Source organism: Artemia sp. Qi Xiang Cuo, chromosome 6 (assembly GCF_049724085.1).
Source record: "Artemia sp. Qi Xiang Cuo chromosome 6, ASM4972408v1, whole genome shotgun sequence".
Taxonomy (NCBI): Eukaryota; Metazoa; Arthropoda; class Branchiopoda; order Anostraca; family Artemiidae; genus Artemia; species Artemia sp. Qi Xiang Cuo.
In genome coordinates, this window is record NC_142799.1 from 57,473,608 (window position 1) to 57,494,520 (window position 20,913).

The 20,913-nt window shown below is 35.9% G+C and overlaps 1 protein-coding gene across 2 annotated transcripts in view; it reads left to right on the forward strand.

Moving 5' to 3' along the window:
- Positions 1-20,913, forward strand: part of LOC148951428 (sodium-coupled monocarboxylate transporter 2-like) — a 181,157-nt gene that overhangs the window by 134,932 nt on the left and 25,312 nt on the right. For both annotated transcript variants that reach the window (XM_089090883.1, XM_089090884.1), the window contains exons 10-11: positions 4,068-4,154; positions 5,211-5,458. In XM_089090883.1, coding sequence (XP_088947009.1) covers positions 4,068-4,154; positions 5,211-5,458 — 335 coding nt within the window. The remainder of the gene's footprint in view (positions 1-4,067; positions 4,155-5,210; positions 5,459-20,913) is intronic.

The window sequence follows — 20,913 nt, forward strand, 5'->3', positions numbered from 1 at the left end:
ACTTGTCTCAATAGTAACCGAAACTCCTGGAACCAAAATTTTCTTTTTTGCTTAATCGCTAAAATTATTATGTAAACTGCAAAAATATCTATGATGCCTAATCAGTAATAGTAATTTCTTAATTTAAACAACAAAAATACATGAAAATTTTATAATTAGTTTTACTTTTTGTCTCCTGGAAGAAAATTTTTTTCATCTCAGTTCAAAGTTACTATTTTATCCTGGAATCAAACTTTTTTTGGTTTGTAACCCGTAAAGTATGTATCTCCATATTATTGTCTTATAATTGCAATTATTTTAGTTTTCAGTCCAGAATCGCTAAACTTATTATATAAACTGCAAAAATATTTATGGTGTCTAACCAATAATACTAATTTTGTAATTCAAACAAGATAAATACCTGAAAATTTAAAAATAAGTTTTTTTTTATGCTAGGTTTTAGATACTCGACACGGGGTATTGTGTACTTAGTAATTTTAAACCTTGAAAAAATATGGTCTCACGCGAGTGGAAAAAAAGAAAGAATAACCAAAAAAACTATCAAAATAGAGCAATCCAAATTTCTACTAATAGAAAACTTTACTACAGAAAAAATAAAGCTAACATCCTGAAATATAGGAAAAGTTTATTTAAAAGAGATAAAAAGGCCACCGAACGCAATAAAGCTCGAGAACGCGTAAGGATTGCTACTAAGATGTCTTGTGATCCAGAATTTAAGAAAATGAAATATGACAGAGCAAAACAGAGGTATGTTACGGATCAGGGGTATCGAGAAGGGAAAATTGAGACAGCCAAACAAAAGAGCAAGGAACGGTATGATAACGATACAGATTATTGAAACAAACATAAGAAAAAAGTTGCTACCAGAATAATGGGTAGATACTGGGGTGACAAAAGCTATAATGAAAAAATTAAATTCTCTGCGAGGTTGTACCGAAGAACGCATAAGGACAAAGGGTAAAATTACATTCACAAATACAAGAAGATGGCAAAAATGCAGGCTGATCTTTGTAAATTGAGAAACATTTTACGCATGTTTTATCGGGATCACGAAAAGTATTCAAAATTACAGATTAAAATTCTCTTTGAAAGAGCGGATGCTGTTGAAAAGTCGGCTAGAAATGCTTTGGCAAAGCTTCATAGCAATATCCAAGAGAAATGTTGTCAGTTTAATGAAAAGCTTCCAAGTTATGGACTGGCAACTGCGGAACAGTTTATAGATACAATGGAAAATGGTCGACAACACAGTGAATATACAGAGGCGTACCTCTTAGAAAGTTCGTATATTAATTTTGGAAGGAGCAATTGCAGTTTATGTAGCAGCAATAAAAATATATATACAAGCATACCTATCAACAGCGAAGGAAAAGCAATGTTTTTCAATTATGGCGAAAACGAGCCTGTTAGGGTTATTAGTATATGTGTTTGTAAGACTAATGATTTAGAATCCGGGTTGCAGCGGTAGCTAGCAACCTAGTAAGAGACGATCACGTCCAATGTTAAGAAATATAAAAACCCATAGATCCTAACAAAGGAGTCATATCAAAACAAAAAGTACACCATTAGAACCGCCTTGTCCGAAACCCCTGTATAGGAAACTTTCTGTCCCTTGGCTTGAACAGCAAGGGAAATATATTGGCTTGAAAATCAAGAAAATTGACTTTTACCACGTTATTCTCCCCAAACGGGATATTTTTTTCTCTTTTCTTTTTTTTTGTATCCAGAGATAGCTTGGCACTGGAACATCGTAGAGGGTTGTTCAATAGCTCATTTTAAAGGAAAATAATTGGGTTAAAAATCTATAGTAACTAAAATAAATTATTTCTAAAAGAGAATAAATTTTTCCACCAAAAACTGCATTTTCGATGTCTTTTCACACTGCAGTGTTTCAAACATAATCGTATACCAGCGGTAAGATTTGAACCCACGCCTCCGAAGAGACTGGTGGCTAACACCAGTGCCTTGGACCATTCGGCCAGGCTGCCTCTCATAAATAAATATATATGTGAATTTGGGTTGCAGCAGTAGCTAGCAACCTAGTAAGAGACGATCAGTCCAATGCTAAGAAATATAACAAAACTCCTAAAAATAGAGTCAGATCAAAACAAAAGTACATCATTAGAATTACCTTGTCTGAAACCCTACTAGATAAATAATGAATGTCATCATAGTTTTATATTAGAGTTATGACGTGAATAGAAAAACACTATATTATATTGTTGTTTCTGATGACGTCATGAAATAATATCATTGCGCCATGACGTCAATAAAATCATTACGCCGTGACGTCATAATTACTACTTAAGAACGACAAAGATGTAAATTCTCTCATTCTGGATTAGATAATGGTTAAATCAAAGCAAGCTATATGCAAGTTGAAAAAACAGTACTACACAAACAACAGAGATAGTAACTTGAATAGAAAAAAGCAAATTTATTCAAACGACCTGTTTTATCGATATTTAATAATTTATAGATAAAAAAATATTTATTCAACCGACCAGGCGCATTGAGAATTAATAATTTATAGAGCAAAACAAAGTTATTCAACCGACAAGGCGTATCGAGAAGTAATAATTGAGAGAGCAAAACAAAGGTATTCAACCGACCAGGCGTATCGAGAAGTAATAATTGAGAGAGCAAAACAAAACAGAAAGATGTGTTATCACAATGATTAAGATTATAGACATGCAAAAATTGAGACAGCCAAACAAAAGTTCAAGGAGAGTTATCACAATGATGAAGATTACCACATCAAATATAAGAAAAACCAAAAGCAAAGGTATTCAACCGTCCAGGTGTATCGAGAAGTAAAAATTGAGACAGCCAAACAAAAGATCAAGGAGCAATACTGGGGTGACGAAATCTATAATGAAAAAATTAAATTCTCTGCAAGGTTGTACTGAAGAACGCATAAGGACAAAGGGAAAAATTACATTCAGAAATACAAGAAGATGGCAAAAATGCAGGCTGATCTTTGTAAATTGAGAAACATTTTACGCATGTTTTATCGGGATCATTATAATAAAGAACGAATATTTTACCGATTATCTACTAATAACCATATATGACGTAATAAGTGACATGACGTAATATCTAAAACCTATTGTATATATATATATATATATATATATATATATATATATATATATATATATATATATATATATATATATATATATATATATATATATATATATATATATATATATATATATATATATATATATATATATATATATATATATATATACATATATATATTTTACCAATAGTTTAAAAGCTTCCTAAACAATATTTGTTTAAATCATGAAACACTTAAAACACGTTTAAATCACTTCTTTAAATCATGAAACAACCCTTCCCGTGAAAATATTCACAAACATGACTTTATGTTTATATGAAATTAAACCTAAAATGCTAAAAGCCACGATCCTGACAGTGTTCAAGAGTGGCTCTGAAGCACAAGTGCTTTGAAAGACTCAGTAAAACAGGCAAGATGTTTTCTAGGGTCATCGTTTCAGGATAGGGCATACTTTTTGAATGACTATATATTGAGGATTACGCCTTATGAAAAATTTTAGCTCTATAGCACTTTCTAGGGCTATCATGAAAAGAAATTTTAATACTGTTAGATCACTTTGTATGAGTGGGTTGCAAAAAATCATGATTTTCAGTAATCTACCCTCAAATGGGATGGGGAAAAGTCAGATTAAAATCTTGGAATTAAGTATGAACTTTATGGAGTGGGAAGAGTAAGACTGTGAACAATGTAAGGGATTAAAGTGCGATACACAGCTATGTTTACTTCAGGTGGCTTTGTGCTGCAGTGTATTTTCAATAGCAATAGTATAGTGATTATAAGTCAGGCAAAAAAAAGCATCATTTCAAGAGCTGATATCGTCTGAATATATCAAGTGATTCCAAATTTTTACTATTGCCAGATGCCGCTGTAGTAATAGTAGTAAAACTAATAAATTGTCGAATGTGTTTGGGTGTCTTGAGCAGAAATTATACCAAAATAGGGCTAAGTGCTCAGGTTTGGCTCAGTCTCTTTTTTCTTTCAGGCCGCACTCAGCATTTTTGGAATGGTTGGAGGTCCTTTACTTGGAGTTTTTACACTGGGAATGTTTCTTCCCTGGGCAAATTGGATTGTAAGTAATATCCTACAATAACTTGCTGGAAGTGTTGTGAAGTTTTTAATCTAAAGACACAGACCTACTACTCAGGAGTTGCTTGAAGGAATTTACATGCTACTCTGCATGATATATTGCATTCGGAATAATAAAACAAAATTTTAGAAACAGAGGGAGGGATGGAGAGCTAGAAAGAAAGAGAGAGAGAGAGAAAGAGAAAGAGGGAGAGAGAGAGAGGAAGGAAGAAACGGAGAGAAGTTTGTATCGTTTAGAAGTCAGTTCTTTTTAATTTCTGGAAAGCCAGAGTTCACTCCTTTCCAATTTTAGAGTATGGTGGATTTAGAAAAAATAAGTATTAATTAATACCAACTTTTAGCACGTTTTTAAGTATCTGGATATTTTAACACATGGGTTCAGCCCATTGTGATCCGATTTCCTGATATACTATCTAAATGAAAGTAATGGATTATTTTCTTTTCTTTGCTTTGCAATGTTATCCTGCTTTTTTATTTTGTTTTTGTTCAAAGTCGAACTATTAGCAAAGAAACCATCAGGTAATTAAATTATTCCTTCAAACTTAGTTAATGCATGTTTTACATTTGTCAATGCGAATTGTTGTCATGAAATCATCTAATATTGCGGTATAAAAGATTTCTTTATGCTTATATAGTTGAGCAAAGGTCGTAAACTACAAACTTGCCGACATAATTGTCAAAAGAAAATGCTCAGTAAAGCAATATTTCATTTATGAATTAACAAGCCTCTATTATTAAAGAAAAATAAAAAAAGTGATTTAGACTCTCTTGAACTTCCCGACATAATTTTCCTGAGAAACTAAAATACTATGCTTTTCTTATGCATTCCTTCCCAAACACTTCTCGGCAAGAAAGCAAAATGCATGGTATAAGCTGTAACAAAAATGAAATAATATAATCACATAAGTGTCCAGCAATTTGTCAATGTTGAATCCGTACTTAATCATTATCAATACTACTAATAAGCAAAAATTATTTAAAATTATTCTTTTTCCTTCCAAATAAAAATATTTGTAAGATTTTCTATGTTTATTTTTAGGGTGCAACTGCAGGTATCCTTTCCGGCTTAGTCTTAATGTTCTGGATTGGATTTGGATCTCAGATCGCCAAAGGGCAAGGACTGCTTGTATTACGGACAAAGCCATTAACTACTGAGGGTTGTAATTTTCTAAACATGACTACCACAGAGTCATCTAACTCTGTGTTTAAAAGTCTGCTTAAGGGCCCACTGGGATATGCACCTACGGCTTCTCAATATCCTGGCATGTTTGAAGATTCCTTTATTGTGTATGTATCAGGTTTAATTTCAGTTACCTCTCACAGACGGTATTTCAGTTTATTTACGAGGAGAAAGGGTGTAAAAAGTTCAAATCTTTAAATTGTATTTAAATCTTCGTTCTTTAAACGAGCAATAATTGCATATATATTTAATTTTTCTCGAAAACGGCTACATATTTTTTTTTTTAAATTAGCAATCTCGGAATTTCTTGCCTGAAAAAAAAAACAATCTAGATAGGTCACAAGTTTGAGAAAAATCTTTCTACCTTAATTTCGGAAACACACTTTTCTTTAGAAAAAGGCTTTGTACATGTTACAGCCATAATAGTATAAAACTCGCTGATGTCGAGAACAATTCTTCAGTCTATATGTGAATAGGCGGACCAAAATGAAATTCATAAAGTTTTCCTTAAAACTCTAAGCCCCTTAAAACCTTTATTTTCCTCATAAAAATAGAATTTTCCTTAAAACCTTTGAAATATTCGAACAGTTTCTTAGTCTGGCACGCTAACTTAAAAAAAATTGGCAATTGCAAATTATTCGAACAGTTTATTAGTCTAGCACGTTAACCTTAGAAAAATTAAACCAGATTAAACATAGCTAAGCATAAATTGCTACGTGTTTCATAGCAAGGAATTCCTACTTTTTGTACTGTTATAATTTTATATAGCAATTAAAATATGCCTATGGGACGACCCAAAAACGCATATGTACATTTTTGAAAATCACAATTTGTTTGAAGAGGAAGAAAGTTTTCTCCAATCACATGAGCCATCAAACTTGACAAGATTAAGAGGACAAGAAGGCATTTGACAGTGATTATCAGAACGTGTCAAAATGAAAGGGAAGAAAGAAGAATTGTGGAGTTAGAAGACTTGCGACAAGGAAGATCGGAACGAATTAAACACGAAAGTGAAGAACAAAGAATTGTACGGTTAAAATATTTGTGACAGCACGTATCAGAAAGTGTCAAAAATGAATAAAAAGAGGAAAAACAAAATATTAGGTTAAAAGAACAACACCTTTGCAATCTTCGACACCAACAAACTGTGGCCCAAAACCCAGTACAAACCTACAAAATGCCGTAAACTACGCAAGTATTAATTACCAGTTTTTAGGACCCTTCAACGTTGTATTTATTTACTGTGGAGCCCTCAATTTTCCCGAGGAAAGAATAGCAAACCATGGTGATTTACTTAGAGGTTGCTGCTTGCATGCTTGACTTGCATTGTCACCTCCACAATTTCCAAAAGAATTGGTTTGCCTTTTTTTCAGACATCAACTGCTCTCTAAATAGTTCCACAAACGAATCTGTAACTTAAACTCATGAACCAATTGTACCCGGTACTATATCTTATCTCTTTAAACGAGCAATAATTGTATATTTATGTATATATGTAATGCATCTTAAAAACGTTTTTTTAAAAGTTTTTTCTTAAAAACGGCTCCATTTTTTTCTTTTGGAAAATTGGCATCCTGTGACTTTCTGGCCTGAAAAAAGACATAGATAGGTCATGAGTCTGAGAAAATTCGTTAAGAGACTGAAAAAATGATTCATGGGAGTGACGCCATATTTATATACATCAGTATTGCAATAACGTCATGTACAGACATAAAAGGCTGCATTCGTGTTTCATCCGTAAATGACGTCATATAACCAATTTTATCTGAGGGGAATTATTAGTGTATCTTGAGAAGCTCTCTAAGGAATTTACTCTAAGGAGAATTGTTACTCTAGTTTGAGAAGCTCTCTAAGGAGTTTTATAACTGCAAGAAAATCATAGATTGTGATTGCAGTAATGAACGATGTGGCCACAATCTGTTTTTTTTCTCCGACAGGCACTTCGTATCGAAGAAGTTGTCGTAAAAACTTCGAAAACGGCTCGTTCGACTGGAAGTTGTGGTGGCTAGTGCCCTTTTTAATAGTCGAAAGTGAATGGAGGGCAACTAGCCCCTCCCCCAAACGTCCATCATTCCCCCAAACACATCTAATCAAAATTTCGAGATAGCCATTTTGTTCAGCGTAGTTGATTTCCAGATAAAAATGTGTTTTTGAGGAGGACACTCCCCAACAACACTCAGGGCAAGGGTTTTAAGTTATGGCCCGGGGGCATATAAGGTTTTTTATATAAGCCGTTGTCGTAGAAACTTAAAAAAGGCTCATTCGATTGAAAATTCAAAGGTATAGTGCCCTTTTTAATAGTCGAAAGTGATTGGAGGGCAACTAGCCCCCCCCCAAGCCCTTTATTTCCCCAAACACATCCTATCAAAATTTGAGACAGCCATAGGCGCTTCCTATGGAAGTGGTCGTCGTAGAAACTTCAAAAGGGGTTCATTCGATTCGAAATTGAGAGTTCTAGTACCCTTTTTAATACTCAAAAGGGATTGGAGGGCACCTAGCCCCCCCCCACGCCCGTCATTCCCCAGAACACATCCAATCAAAATTTTGAGATAGCCATTTTGTTCAGCGTAGTTGATTCCCAGATAGAAAATATGTTTTGAGGAGGACACTCCTCCACAACCCACGGGGCAAGGGCTTTAAGCTATGTCCTGAGGGCATATAAGGACGATGTTGGCACAATGTGCTATTAATTATTTTTTTCTTTTAGAGCCGGGCACTTTATATGGAAGGGGTCGTCGTAGGAACTTCAAAAGGGGTTCAGTCGATTGGAAATTGAGAGTTCTAGTACCCTTTTTAATGCTCGAAAGTGATTGGAGGGCAACTAGCCCCCCCACGCCCCTCATTCCCCAGAACACATTCAATCAAAATTTTGAGGTAGCCATTTTGTTCAGCTTAGTTGATTTCCAGATAGAAAACATGTTTTTGAGGAGGAAACTCCCCCTTAATCCTCAGGGCAAGGGTTTTAAGTTTTCCCCTGGGGGCATATAAGGTTTTTTATAGAAGGCGTTGTCGTAGAAACTTCAAAAAAGGTTCATTAGATTTGAAATTCAAAGGTCTAGTGCCCTTTTTAACAGTCGAAAGTGATTGAAGGGCAACTAGCCCCCCTCCCACGCCCATCATTTCCCCAAACACATTCAATCAAAGTTTAGAGATAGCCATTTTGTTCAACGTAGTTTAAAGTTCTGGAAATTATGTATTTAAGGATGACAAACCCCCCAGGGCAAAGGTTGTAAGTTATGACTTACTTTGACTTAAGGCTCCTGCCACGTTGGGGGTGGCGTAGAGAGCGTCGCAACTCTGCTCCTCCTGGCTGACCGGTCTACTGCTATTAATGGGGCCTCTTCGACAGCCATGTTAGCTATCTCAAGGAATTTGTTGAGGCTATCCTTCCACCTTGTCTGAGGTCTGCCCCTCGGGCGAGACCAGCCATTAGCTTTAGCGTCCAAATGGTAGACTATTCGAGCTGGGGTTGTCGTCGGCATACGCTGGAGGTGTCCAAAGCATCTCAGAATACATTCCAGGTGGCAATTCGGAGGCCGCCTTGGTCAATAAGATTCAAACACTGGTCATTTCTCAGTCCAGGGGCAAGCAAGGGTCTTGATGGGATAAAAGAAGGTTGGTCATCCGAGGCAGTTGCTAAGCTAATCGTTGCAATGGGTTTCGGGTGGAGGGTTGCAAGCACAACCGACCCTAGGCCTGGATTCTGATTATAGTCAGGATTTACCTGGATACTGAGAATCCTGGGGTGGACTCCACCCACCTCATGAGGTTGAGGCCACCCTGATCGGAGCGTTTAGTTAGGGGAAACCCCGTATCCAGAGGTACGTGGTCAGCAGACATGATCTGCATCATCCCGGACGAGCTCCATTCACCTCCAAGTTATGCCCTGTAAGTTATACCCTGGGGGGCATATAAGGTTTTTAATGATAGAGTTGTCGTAAAAACTTCAAAGGGGGCACATTCAATTGGAAATTGAGAGGGCTAGTGCCCTTTTTAATAGTTGAAAGTGATTGGACGGTAACGAACTTCTCTCTCACGCCCACCATTACCCCAAACACATCCAATCGAATTTTTCAGATAGCCATTTTGTTCAACGTAGTTGGAAGTTCTGGAAATTAGGTCTGTGAGGATGACAGCCCCCCAGCCCTCAGGCCGAAGGTTGTAAGTTATCCCCTGGGAGCATAGAAGGTTTTTATTGAAAGCGTTGTCATAGAATCTTCAAAAGGGCTCATTTGATTGAAAATTGAAAGGGCTATTGCCTTTTTTAATAGTTGAAAGTGATTGGAAAAAGACTAGCGCCCCTCTAACGCCCACCATTTTCCCAGAAACATCCAATCAAAATTTTGAGATAGCCGTTTCGTGTAACGTAGTTGAAAGTTCTGGAAATTAGGTCTTAGAAGATGACAACCACCCTCACAGCCCTTAGGGTAAGAGTTGTAATTTATGCCCTGGTGGCATATAAGGTTTTTATAGGAAGTGTTGCTGTAGAAAGTCAAAAAGGGCTGATTCAATTGGAAATCGAAAGGCCTAGTGCCCTTTTTAATAGTCGAAAGTAATTGGAAGGCTTGACATTTTTTCCGGGTTGCAGCGGTAGCTAGCAACCTAGTAAGAGACGATCACGTCCAATGTTAAGAAATATAAAAACCCCTAACTCCTAAAAACCTAAGAGTCAGAGTCCTAAGAGTCAGATCAAAACAAAAAGTACACCATTAGAACCGCCTTGTCCGAAACCCCTATAAAGGAAACTTACCGCCCTGCGGCTTGAATAACAAAGAAAATATATTGGCTTGATAATCAAGAAAATTGACTTTAACCACGTTATTCTCCACAAACGGGATATTTTTTTCTTTCTTTTCCACAGATAGCTTGGCACTGGAACATCGTAGAGAGTTGTTCAATGGCTCATTTTAAAGGAAATCTCTAGATCTAGCGCTATTTGTACTTAATTTTTTTTTTATATAGTAAAGATCGATGTGAGTATAATGTATTATTTTTTTATTGTTGTTAATGTTTAGACCAGGGCACTTTGTATCGAAGGATTTGTCGTAGGAACTTCGAAAAGGGCTCATTCGATTGAAAATCGAAAGGGCCGATGCCCTTTTTAATAGTCGAAAGTTATTGGAGGGAAACTAATACCCCTCCCACGCCCACCTTTCAATTTGACTTTATGTTTAAAAATTAAATGTTGCCATGAGATTAAATCAAAATGCACTGTGTTAATGCTAATTCCCAATAAGGCATCTCTGCAGTATCCCAAGAATGACTGAGGGTATTATGTTCAAACTTTTGGGGCTACTTCTGCTCTTAAAATTGAACCAAATCAAAATAGCGTAACTGTATCCAAGCTATCAAAGAAAGTAAACAGATTTTTTTGCGAAAGGTATCAAGTTTTTCATTTCAGGTCAACTAGAGGAGGTATGAAGCTAAATTAAACACTACTATTTGTGTCCAGATTTTTAAGAGGGTCTACGTTGTTAAAAATTGCTGAAAATTTTTCTCCTGCATAAAAATATCAGGTCAAAATATAAATTCTTAAAAAACGAAAAGATTTAAAGTATTATTTTCTTTTTCTCTTAAAAGACTATGTCAATATAAAACGAACAGAAATTAATTAAAAAAAACTTTTTTCCACAAAATAAGTTTTTCAAAGAAAAGTAAAGAACTCCATTAAACAAAAAATGAGCAAAAATAAAATTAAACAATCTACCAAGCGTGAAACCACCATAAATCAGCATCGATAAATAAATGAAACCCAAAACGAACAGAAATTACAATAAATAACCGAGTCAAACTCAAAACAAGGAGAAATTAACATAATTTAGGCGCAAAACCCCTATGCCTTTCCAAGGCCAAAAAAAAATTTGCACTTTACAAAAAAAAAAATACAAATGAATGTGCATTGTCAGTTTAATATACATATACTGATATTTAGTATTCAAAATGTTAAGATTATTTAATTTATTAAAGTTATAAGAGTAAAAACATTTATATTTTTTCAGTAAAGTGCAAATTTTGTTCTGGCCTTGGGAAGGCATAGGGGTTTTGCGCCCAACTTATGTTAATTTCTGCTCGTTTTGAGTTTGACCCGGTTATTTATTGTAATTTCTGTTCGTTTTGGGTTTCATTTATTTATCGATGCTGATTTGTGGTGGTTTCACGCTTGGTAGATTATTTAATTTTATTTTTGATTATTTTCTGTTTAATGGAGCTCTTTACTTTTTTTTTAAAAACTTATTTTGTGGAAAAAGTTTTTTTAATTAATATGACAAAAGGACGACCTAAAAATCACAAATTTACAATTATCATAAATAATAATTGGTTGGAAAAAAAGATATTGTCCGACTACCTGAACTATCAAACGTGATAAATCCAAGATAACGACCCGTACAATGTAAATTCATAATAGGTGAAAATGAACCATAGGCAGCGCGATAGAGCTGCCTAAGTAAAGAACGGTGTGGGCACAGCGTATTTTTTTTTTTTTTTTCCTCCATACCCGGGCACTTGGTATCGAAGGAGTTGTCGTAGAAACTTTCGAAAAGGGCTCAATCGATTGAAATTGGAGTGGCTAGTGCCCTTTTTAATAGTCGAAAGTGATTGGAGGGCAACTAGCCCCCCCCCCACGCCCATTATTACCCCAAACACATCCAATCAAAATTTTGAGATAGCCATTTTGTTCAGCGTAGTTGATTTTGAGAAAGAAAAAATGTTTTTGAGGAGGAAACTCCCCCACAACCTTCGGGGAAAGAGTTTTAAGTTATGCCCTGAGGGCATATAAGAACAATGTTGGCAAAATGCCAAAATCATTTATTAATTTTTTCCTTTGGAGCAGGGCACTTCGTATCGAAGAAGTTGTCGTAGAAACAACGAAAAGGGTTAATTTAATTGAAAATTTGAGTGGCTTGCGCCCTTTTTAACAGTCGAAAGTGATTGTAAGGCAACTAAAATCCCTTCCACACCCACCATCTCCCGAACCACATCCAATCAAAAGTTTGGGATAGCCATTTTGTTCAGCGTAGTTGATTTCCGGATATAAATCATGTTTCTGAGGAGGACACTCCCCAACAGCCCTCAGGGCAAGGGTTGTAAGTTATGCCCTGGGGGCATATAAGGTTTTTATTGAAGGCGTTGTCGTAGAAACTTCAAAAAAGGCTCACTCGTAGTTGATTTCCAGATTGAAAATATGTTTTTGCGGAGAACACTCCTCCACAACCCTCGGGACAAGGGTTTTAAGTTATGCCTTGAGGGCATATAAGAAAAATGTTGGCACAATGTATTATTCATTATTTTTTTTTTCCTTTAGAGCAGGGCACTTCGTATCAAAGAATTTGTCGTAAAAACTTCGAAAAGAGCTCAATCAATTGGAAAATGGAGTGACTTGTGTCCTTTTTAATAGTCGAAAGTAATTGGAAGGCAACTAACACCCCTTTTACGCGCACTATTCCCCCAAACACATCCAATTAAAATTTTGAGATAGCCATTTTGTTCAGCGTAGTTGATTTTTATCAACTACGCTGATAAAATATAAAACGCTGATAAATAATAAAATTTCTAAATATAAAATAGAAATTATTTTTTTGAGGAGGACACTCCCCCACAGCCTTCAGTGCAAGGGTTGTAAGTTATACCCTGGGTGCATATATGGTTTTTATAGAAGGCCTTATCGTAAAAACTTCAAAAAAGGCTCATTCGATTGGAAATTCAAAGGGCTAGTGCCCTTTTTAATAGTCGAAAGTGATTGGAGGGCAACTAAACCCCCTGTCACGCCCAGCTTTTCCCCAAACACATCCAATCAAAGTTTTGAGATAGCCATTTTATTCATCGTAGTTTTAAGTTCTGTAAATTAACTCTTTGAGGATGACAACCCCCTCTCAACCCTCAGGGCAAGGGTTGTAAGTTATGCCCTGGGGGTATATAAAGTTTTTATAGTACGTGTTTTCGTAGAAACTTCAAAAAGGGCTCATTCGATTGGAAATTCAAAGGTCTAGTGGTTTAATAGTCGCCCACCATTTCTCCAAACATATCCAATCATTTTTTTTATATAGCCATTTGATAGATAGCCATTTTTAGATAGCCATTTTGTTCAGCGTTGTGCATTTCCAGATAGAAATTTTTTTGAGTAGGACACTACCCCACAGCCCTAAGGGCAAGGGTTGTAAGTTTTGCCCTGGGGGCATATAAGGTTTTTATAGAACTTGTCGTCGTAGAAACTTCAAAAAGGGCTGATTCGATTGGAAATTGAAATTGCTAGTGCTCTTTTTAATAGTCGAAAGTGATTGGAAGGCAACTAACACCCTTTCCACGACCACCATTTCCCCAAACATATTCAATCAAAATTTTTAGATAATCATTTTGCTCCACGCAGTTTAAAGTTCAGGAAATTATACCTTTGAGCAGGAAACTCCCCCCACTGTCCTCGGGGTAAGAGTCATAAGTTATGCCCTGGGGTATATAAGGTTTTTATTGAAATCTTTGTCGTAGAAACTTGAAAAAGGGCTCATTCGATTGGAAATTCAAAGGGCTAGTGCCCTTTTTAATTGTCAAAAGTGATTTGAGGGCAACAAACCCTCCTCTTCCGCCAACCTTTTCCCCAAACACACCCACTAAAAATTTTTAGATAGCCATTTTATTCAACGTAGTTGAAAGTTTTGAAAAATAGGTCTTTAAGGATGACAACCCATCCCCCCCACAAGCCTCAGGGCAATGGTTGCAAGGGTTGTCAAATCCTTTGAGGACGACCACCCCCCACACCCCTTAGGCTAAGGGTTGTAAGTTATGCCCTGGGGGCATATAAGGTTTTTATAGAATGCGTTGCTGTATAAACTTCAAAAAGGGGTCATTCGATTGAAAATTGAATGGGCTAGTGCCCTTTTTAATAGTCAGAAGTGATTGGAGGACAACTAACCCCCTGTCACAACCACCATTTCCCCAAACACATCTCACAACCACCATTTCCCCAATGTCATCCAATCAGAATTTTGAGATAAGCATTTGGTTTAACGTATTTGAAATGTCCGGAAATTATGTCTTTGATGATGACAAACCCGCCCCAGCCCGCAGGGCAAAGGTTGTAAGTTACGCGCTGGAGGCATATAAGGTTTTTATAGAAAGTGTTATATTAGAAACTTCAAAATGATATCATTCAATTGGGAATTGACAGGGCTAGTGCCCTTATTAATAGTCATAAGCGATTGGAAGGCAAATGCCCCCCACCTCTACGCCCACCATTTCCCAAAACACTTCTGATCAACATTTTGACATAGCCATTTTGTTTAACGTAGTTGAAGGGTCCGGAAATTACGTCTTTGAGTAAGACAACTACCCAACAGCCCTCAGGGCTAAGGTTGTAAGTTATGCCCTGGGATCTTATAATATTTTTTGTAAAGAGTTTTGTCGTAAAAACTTCAAAAAGGCTCATTCAACTGGAAATTGAGAGGACTATTGCCCTTTTGAATAGTCAAAAGCAATCGGAGGAAGAATCACCCCCCACAGCCATCATTTTCCAAAACATATCCGATCAACATTTTGATATTGCCATTTTGTTAAACGTAGTTGAAAAATCTAGAAATTGTTTCTTTATGATGACCAACCCCCCACAGCTCCCTGGGCAAAGGTTTTAAATTATACCCAGGGGGCTTTTAAGGTTTTTATAGAAAATGTTGTCTTAGAAACGTCAAATTGGGCTCATTCAATTGGGAAATGAGGGGGCTAGTGCCCTTATTAATAGTCAAAAGTGATTGGTGGGTGAATCCCCCCCCCTCTACGCCCACTATTACTCCAAACACATCCGATCAACATTTTGATATACCCATTTTGTTGAACGTAGTTGAAGTGTCCGGAAAATATGTCTTTGAGTATGACAACCACCCCACAGCCCTCAGGGCTAAGGTTGTAAATTATGCCCTGGGGGCTTGTAAGGTTTTTATAGAAAGTGTTGTGAAAACGCATAAATATAATTTTTTGAAATGGTATTAACTTTTATTTATCAGGTCAACTAGATGATATACATGACTAAATAAAACATTACTATTTGTGTCATGATTTTTAGAAGAGTTCATGTTGTTAAAAATTGCTGAAAAAGTTTCTCCAGCATACAAATAGCAGTAAAAACTATAAATTTTTAAGAGAAAACTGGAAATATTTAAAATATTATTTTCTTTTTCCGTGAATAAGACTATGGCAGTATAAAACGTACAGAAATTAATAAAAAAAAAAAAAAATAAAAATTACAAAATAAGTTTTTAAAAAAAAGTAAATAACTCCATTAAACCAAAAATGAACAAAAATAGAATCAATTAATCTACCAAGCATACAACTACCACAAATAAGTATCAATAAATGTCAGTATTAAACGAACAGAAATTAATTAAAAAAAAAAAATTACAAAATAAGTTTTTCAAAAAAAAAGTAGAGAATTATTTTAAATATTTTCACCTTTACAACTTTAAGAAATCAAAAATCGATTAAGATTTTAAAGAATAAATATCAGCATATGTATATTAAACTGACAATGCACATTCATTTGAATTTTTTTCAGTAAAGTACAAATTATATTCTGGCTTTTATAAAGTATGGGTGTTTTGATACCTACTCGTATTAATTTCTGCTCGTTTTGAGTTTGACTCTGTTATTTTTTTTTTAATTTCTGTTCGTTTTGGGTTTCCTTTATTTATCGATGCTGATTTGTGGTGGTTTCACGCTTGGTAGATTATTTAATTTTATTTTTGCTCATTTTTTGTTTAATGGAGGTCTTTACTTTTTTTTTGAAAAACTTCTTTTGTGGAAAAAGTTTTTTTTAATTAATATGACAAAAGGACGACCTAAAAATCACAAATTTACAATTATCATAAATAATAATTGGTTGGAAAAAAAATATTGTCCGACTAACTGAACTATCAAACGTGATAAATCCAAGATAACGACCCGTACAATGTAAATTCACAATGGGTGAAAATGAATCATAGGCAGCGCGATAGAGCTGCCTAAGTAAAGAACGATGTGGGCACAGCGTTTTTTTTTTCCTCCATACCCGGGCAATTCGTATCGAAGGAGTTGTCGTAGGAACTTTCGAAAAGGGCTCATTCGATTGAAATTGGAGTGGCTAGTGCCCTTTTTAATAATCGAAAGTGTTTTGAGGGCAACTAGCCCCCCCCCCCCACGCCCATCATTCCCCCAAACACATCCAATCAAAATTTTGAGATAGCCATTTTGTTCAGCGTAGTTGATTTTGAAAAAGAAAAAATGTTTTTGATGAGGACACGCCCCCACAACCCACGGGGCAAGGGTTTTAAGTTATGCCCTGAGGGCATTTAAGAACGATGTTGGCAAATGCCAAAATCATTTATTATTTTATTCCTTTAGAGCAGGGCACTTCGTATCGAATAAGTTTTCGTAGGAACAACGAAAAGGGTTCATTCAATTGGAAATTGGAGTGGCTAGTTTGCTTTTTAGGAGTTAATACTAAGGGGATGGCGACCACTATTTCGTACATGTCTGGTATGTCGAGAAACCCATCCAATCAAAATGTAGGGAGGGTCTTATTGTTTTGTATAATTGGTATCAAGTCGGAAATTATGTTTTTGTAAGGGGCACTTTCGCAAAACCCCCTGAATAGATGTTTTAAGTTATGCCCTGGGGGCATATAAGGTTTTTATTGAAGGCCTTGTCGTAGAAACTTCAAAAAGGCTCACTCGTAGTTGATTTCCAGATTGAAAATATGTTTTTGAGGAGAACACTCCTCCACGACCCTTGGGACAAGGGTTTTAAGTTATGCCCTGAGGGTATATAAGAACAATGTTGGCACAATGTATCATTCATTATTTTTTTTTCCTTTAGAGCAGGGCGCTTCGTATCGAAGAATTTGTCGTAGAAACTTCGAAAAGGGCTCATTCAATTGGAAAATGGAGTGACTTGTGCCCTTTTTAATAGTCGAAAGTAATTGGAAGGCAACTAACACCCCTTTTATGCCCACTATTTCCCCAAACACATCCAATTAAAATTTTGAGATAGCCATTTTGTTCAGCGTAGTTGATTTTTATCAACTACGCTGATAAAATATAAAACGCTGATAAATAATAAAATTTCTAAATATAAAATAGAAATTATTTTTTGAGGAGGACACTCCCCCACAGCCTTCAGTGCAAGGGTTGTAAGTTATACCCTGGGTGCATATAAAGTTTTTATAGAAGGCCTTGTCGTAGAACCTTCAAAAAAGGCTCATTCGATTGGAAATTCAAAGGGCTAGTGCCCTTTTTAATAGTGGAAAGTGATTGGAGGGTAACTAAACCCCCTGTCACGCCCAGCTTTTCCCCAAACACATCCAATCAAAATTTTGAGATAGCCATTTTATTCAACGTAGTTTTAAGTTCTGTAAATTAAAGCTCTTTGAGGATGACAACCCCCTCTCAACCCTCAGTGCAAGGGTTGTAAGTTATGCCCTGAGAGCATATAAAGTTTTTATAGTACGTGTTTTCGTAGAAACTTCAAAAAGGGCTCATTCGATTGGAAATTCAAAGGTCTAGTGGTTTAATAGTCGCCCACCATTTCTCCAAACACATCCAATCATTTTTTTATATCGCCATTTGATAGATAGCCATTTTTAGATATCCATTTTGTTCAGCGTTGTGCATTTCCAGATAGAAATTTTTTTGAGTAGGACACTACCCCACAGCCCTAAGGGCAAGGGTTGTAAGTTTTGCCCTGGGGGCATATCATGTTTTTTATAGAACTTGTCGTCGTAGAACCTTCAAAAAGGGCTCATTCGATTGGAAATTGAAATTGCTAGTGCCCTTTTTAATAGTCGAAAGTGATTGGAAGGCAACTAACACCCTTTCCACGCCCACTATTTCCCCAAACACATCCTATCAAAATTTTTAGATAATCATTTTGCTCCACGCAGTTTAAAGTTCAGGAAATTATACCTTTGAGCAGGACACTCCCCTCGCAGTCTTCGGGGTAAGGGTTATAAGTTGTGCCCTGGGGGCATATAATGTTTTTATTGAAAGCTTTGTAGTAGAAACTTGAAAAAGGGCTCATTCGATTGGAAATTCAAAGGGCTAGTACCCTTTTTAATAGTCAAAAGTGATTTGAGGGCAACTAACCCTCCTCTCCCGTCCACCTTTTCCCCAAACACATCCAATCAAAATTTTTAGATAGCCATTTTATTCAACGTAGTTGAAAGTTTTGAAAAATAGGTCTTTAAGGATGACAACCCATCCCCCCACAACCCTCAGGGCAATGTTTGCAAGGGTTGTCAAATCCTTTGAGGACAACCACCCCCCACACCCCTCAGGATAAGGTTTTTATAGAAAGTGTTATATTAGAAACTTCAAAATGATATCATTCAATTGGGAATTCACAGGGCTAGTGCCCTTATTAATAGTCATAAGCGATTGGAAGGCAAATGCCCCCCACCCCTACGCCCACCATTTCCCAAAACACTTCTGATCAACATTTTGACATAGCCATTTTGTTGAACGTAGTTGAAGGGTCCGGAAATTACGTCTTTGAGTAAGACAACTACCCAACAGCCCTCAGGGCTAAGGTTGTAAGTTATGCCCTGGGATCTTATAATATTTTTTGTAAAGAGTTTTGTCGTAAAAACTTCAAAAAGGCTCATTCAACTGGAAATTGAGAGGACTATTGCCCTTTTGAATAGTCAAAAGCAATGGGAGGAAGAATCACCCCCCACCCCATCATTTTCCAAAACATATTTGATCAACATTTTGATATTGCCATTTTGTTAAACGTAGTTGAAAAATCTAGAAATTGTTTCTTTATGATGACCAACCCCCCACAGCTCCCTGGGCAAAGGTTTTAAATTATACCCGTGGGGCATATAAGGTTTTTATAGAAAATGTTATCTTAGAAACTTCAAATTGGGCTCATTCAATTGGGAAATGAGAGGGCTAGTGCCCTTATTAATTGTCAAAAGTGATTGGTGGGTGAATCCCCCCCCCCCTCGACGCCCACAATTACTCCAAACACATCCGATCAACATTTTGATATACCCATTTTGTTGAACGTAGTTGAAGTGTCCGGAAAATATGTCTTTGAGTATGACAACCACCCCACAGCCCTCAGGGCTAAGGTTGTAAATTATGCCCTGGGGGCTTGTAAGGTTTTTATAGAAAGTGTTGTGAAAGTGCATAAACATAATTTTTTGAAATGGTATTAACTTTTATTTATCAGGTCAACTAGATGATATACATGACTAAATTAAACACTACTATTTGTTTCATAATTTTCAGAAGAGTTCATGTTGTTAAAAATTGCTGAAAAAGTTTCTTCAGCATATAAATAGCAGGCCAAACGACAAATTTTAAGAGGAAAACCGGAAAGATTCAAACTATTATTTCTTTTTCCCCGAAAAAGACTGTATCAATATAAAACGAACAGAAATTAATTAAAAAAAAATTTACAAAATAAGTTTTTCAAAAAAAAGTAAAGAACTCCATTAAACCAAAAATTAAAAAAAATAGAATCAAATAATTCACTAAGAATACAACTACCACAAATAAGTATCAATAAATGTCAGTATTAAACGAACAGAAATTAATTAAAAAAAAAAAATTACAAAATAAGTTTTTCAAAAAAAAAGTAGAGAATTCTTTTAAATATTTTCACTTTTATAACTTTAAGAAATCAAATATCGATTAAGATTTTAAGGAATAAATATCAGCATGTGTAAATTAAACTGACAATGCACATTCATTTGAATTTTTTTTCAGTAAAGTACAAATTATATTCTGGCTTTTAGAAAGTATAGGGGTTTGGAAACCTACTCGTATTAATTTCTGCTCGTTTTGAGTTTGACTCTGTTATTTTTTTTTTAATTTCTGTTCGTTTTGGGTTTCATTTATTTATCGATGCTGATTTGTGGTGGTTTCACGCTTGGTAGATTATTTAATTTTATTTTTGCTCATTTTTTGTTTAATGGAGGTCTTTACTCTTTTTTTGAAAAACTTCTTTTGTGGAAAAAGTTTTTTTTAATTAATATGACAAAAGGACGACCTAAAAATCACAAATTTACAATTATCATAAATAATAATTGGTTTGAAAAAAAGATATTGTCCGACTACCTGAACTATCAAACGTGATAAATCCAAGATAACGACCCGTACAATGTAAATTCACAATGGGTGAAAATGAACCATAGGCAGCGCGATAGAGCTGCCTAAGTAAAGAACGATGTGGGCACAGCGTATTTTGTTTTTTTTTCCTCCATACCCGGGCACTTGGTATCGAAGGAGTTGTCGTAGAAACTTTCGAAAAGGGCTCAATCGATTGAAATTAGAGTGGCTAGTGCCCTTTTTAATAGTCGAAAGTGATTGGAGGGCAACTAGCCCCCCCCTACGCCCATAATTACCCCAAACACATCCAATCCCCCTTTTGTGATAGCCATTTTGTTCAGCGGAGTTGATTTTGAGATAGAAAAAATGTTTTTGAGGAGGAAACTCCCCCACAACCCTCGGGGCAAGGGTTTTAAGTTATGCCCTGAGGGCATTTAAGAACGATGTTGGCAAATGCCAAAATCATTTATTATTTTATTCCTTTAGAGCAG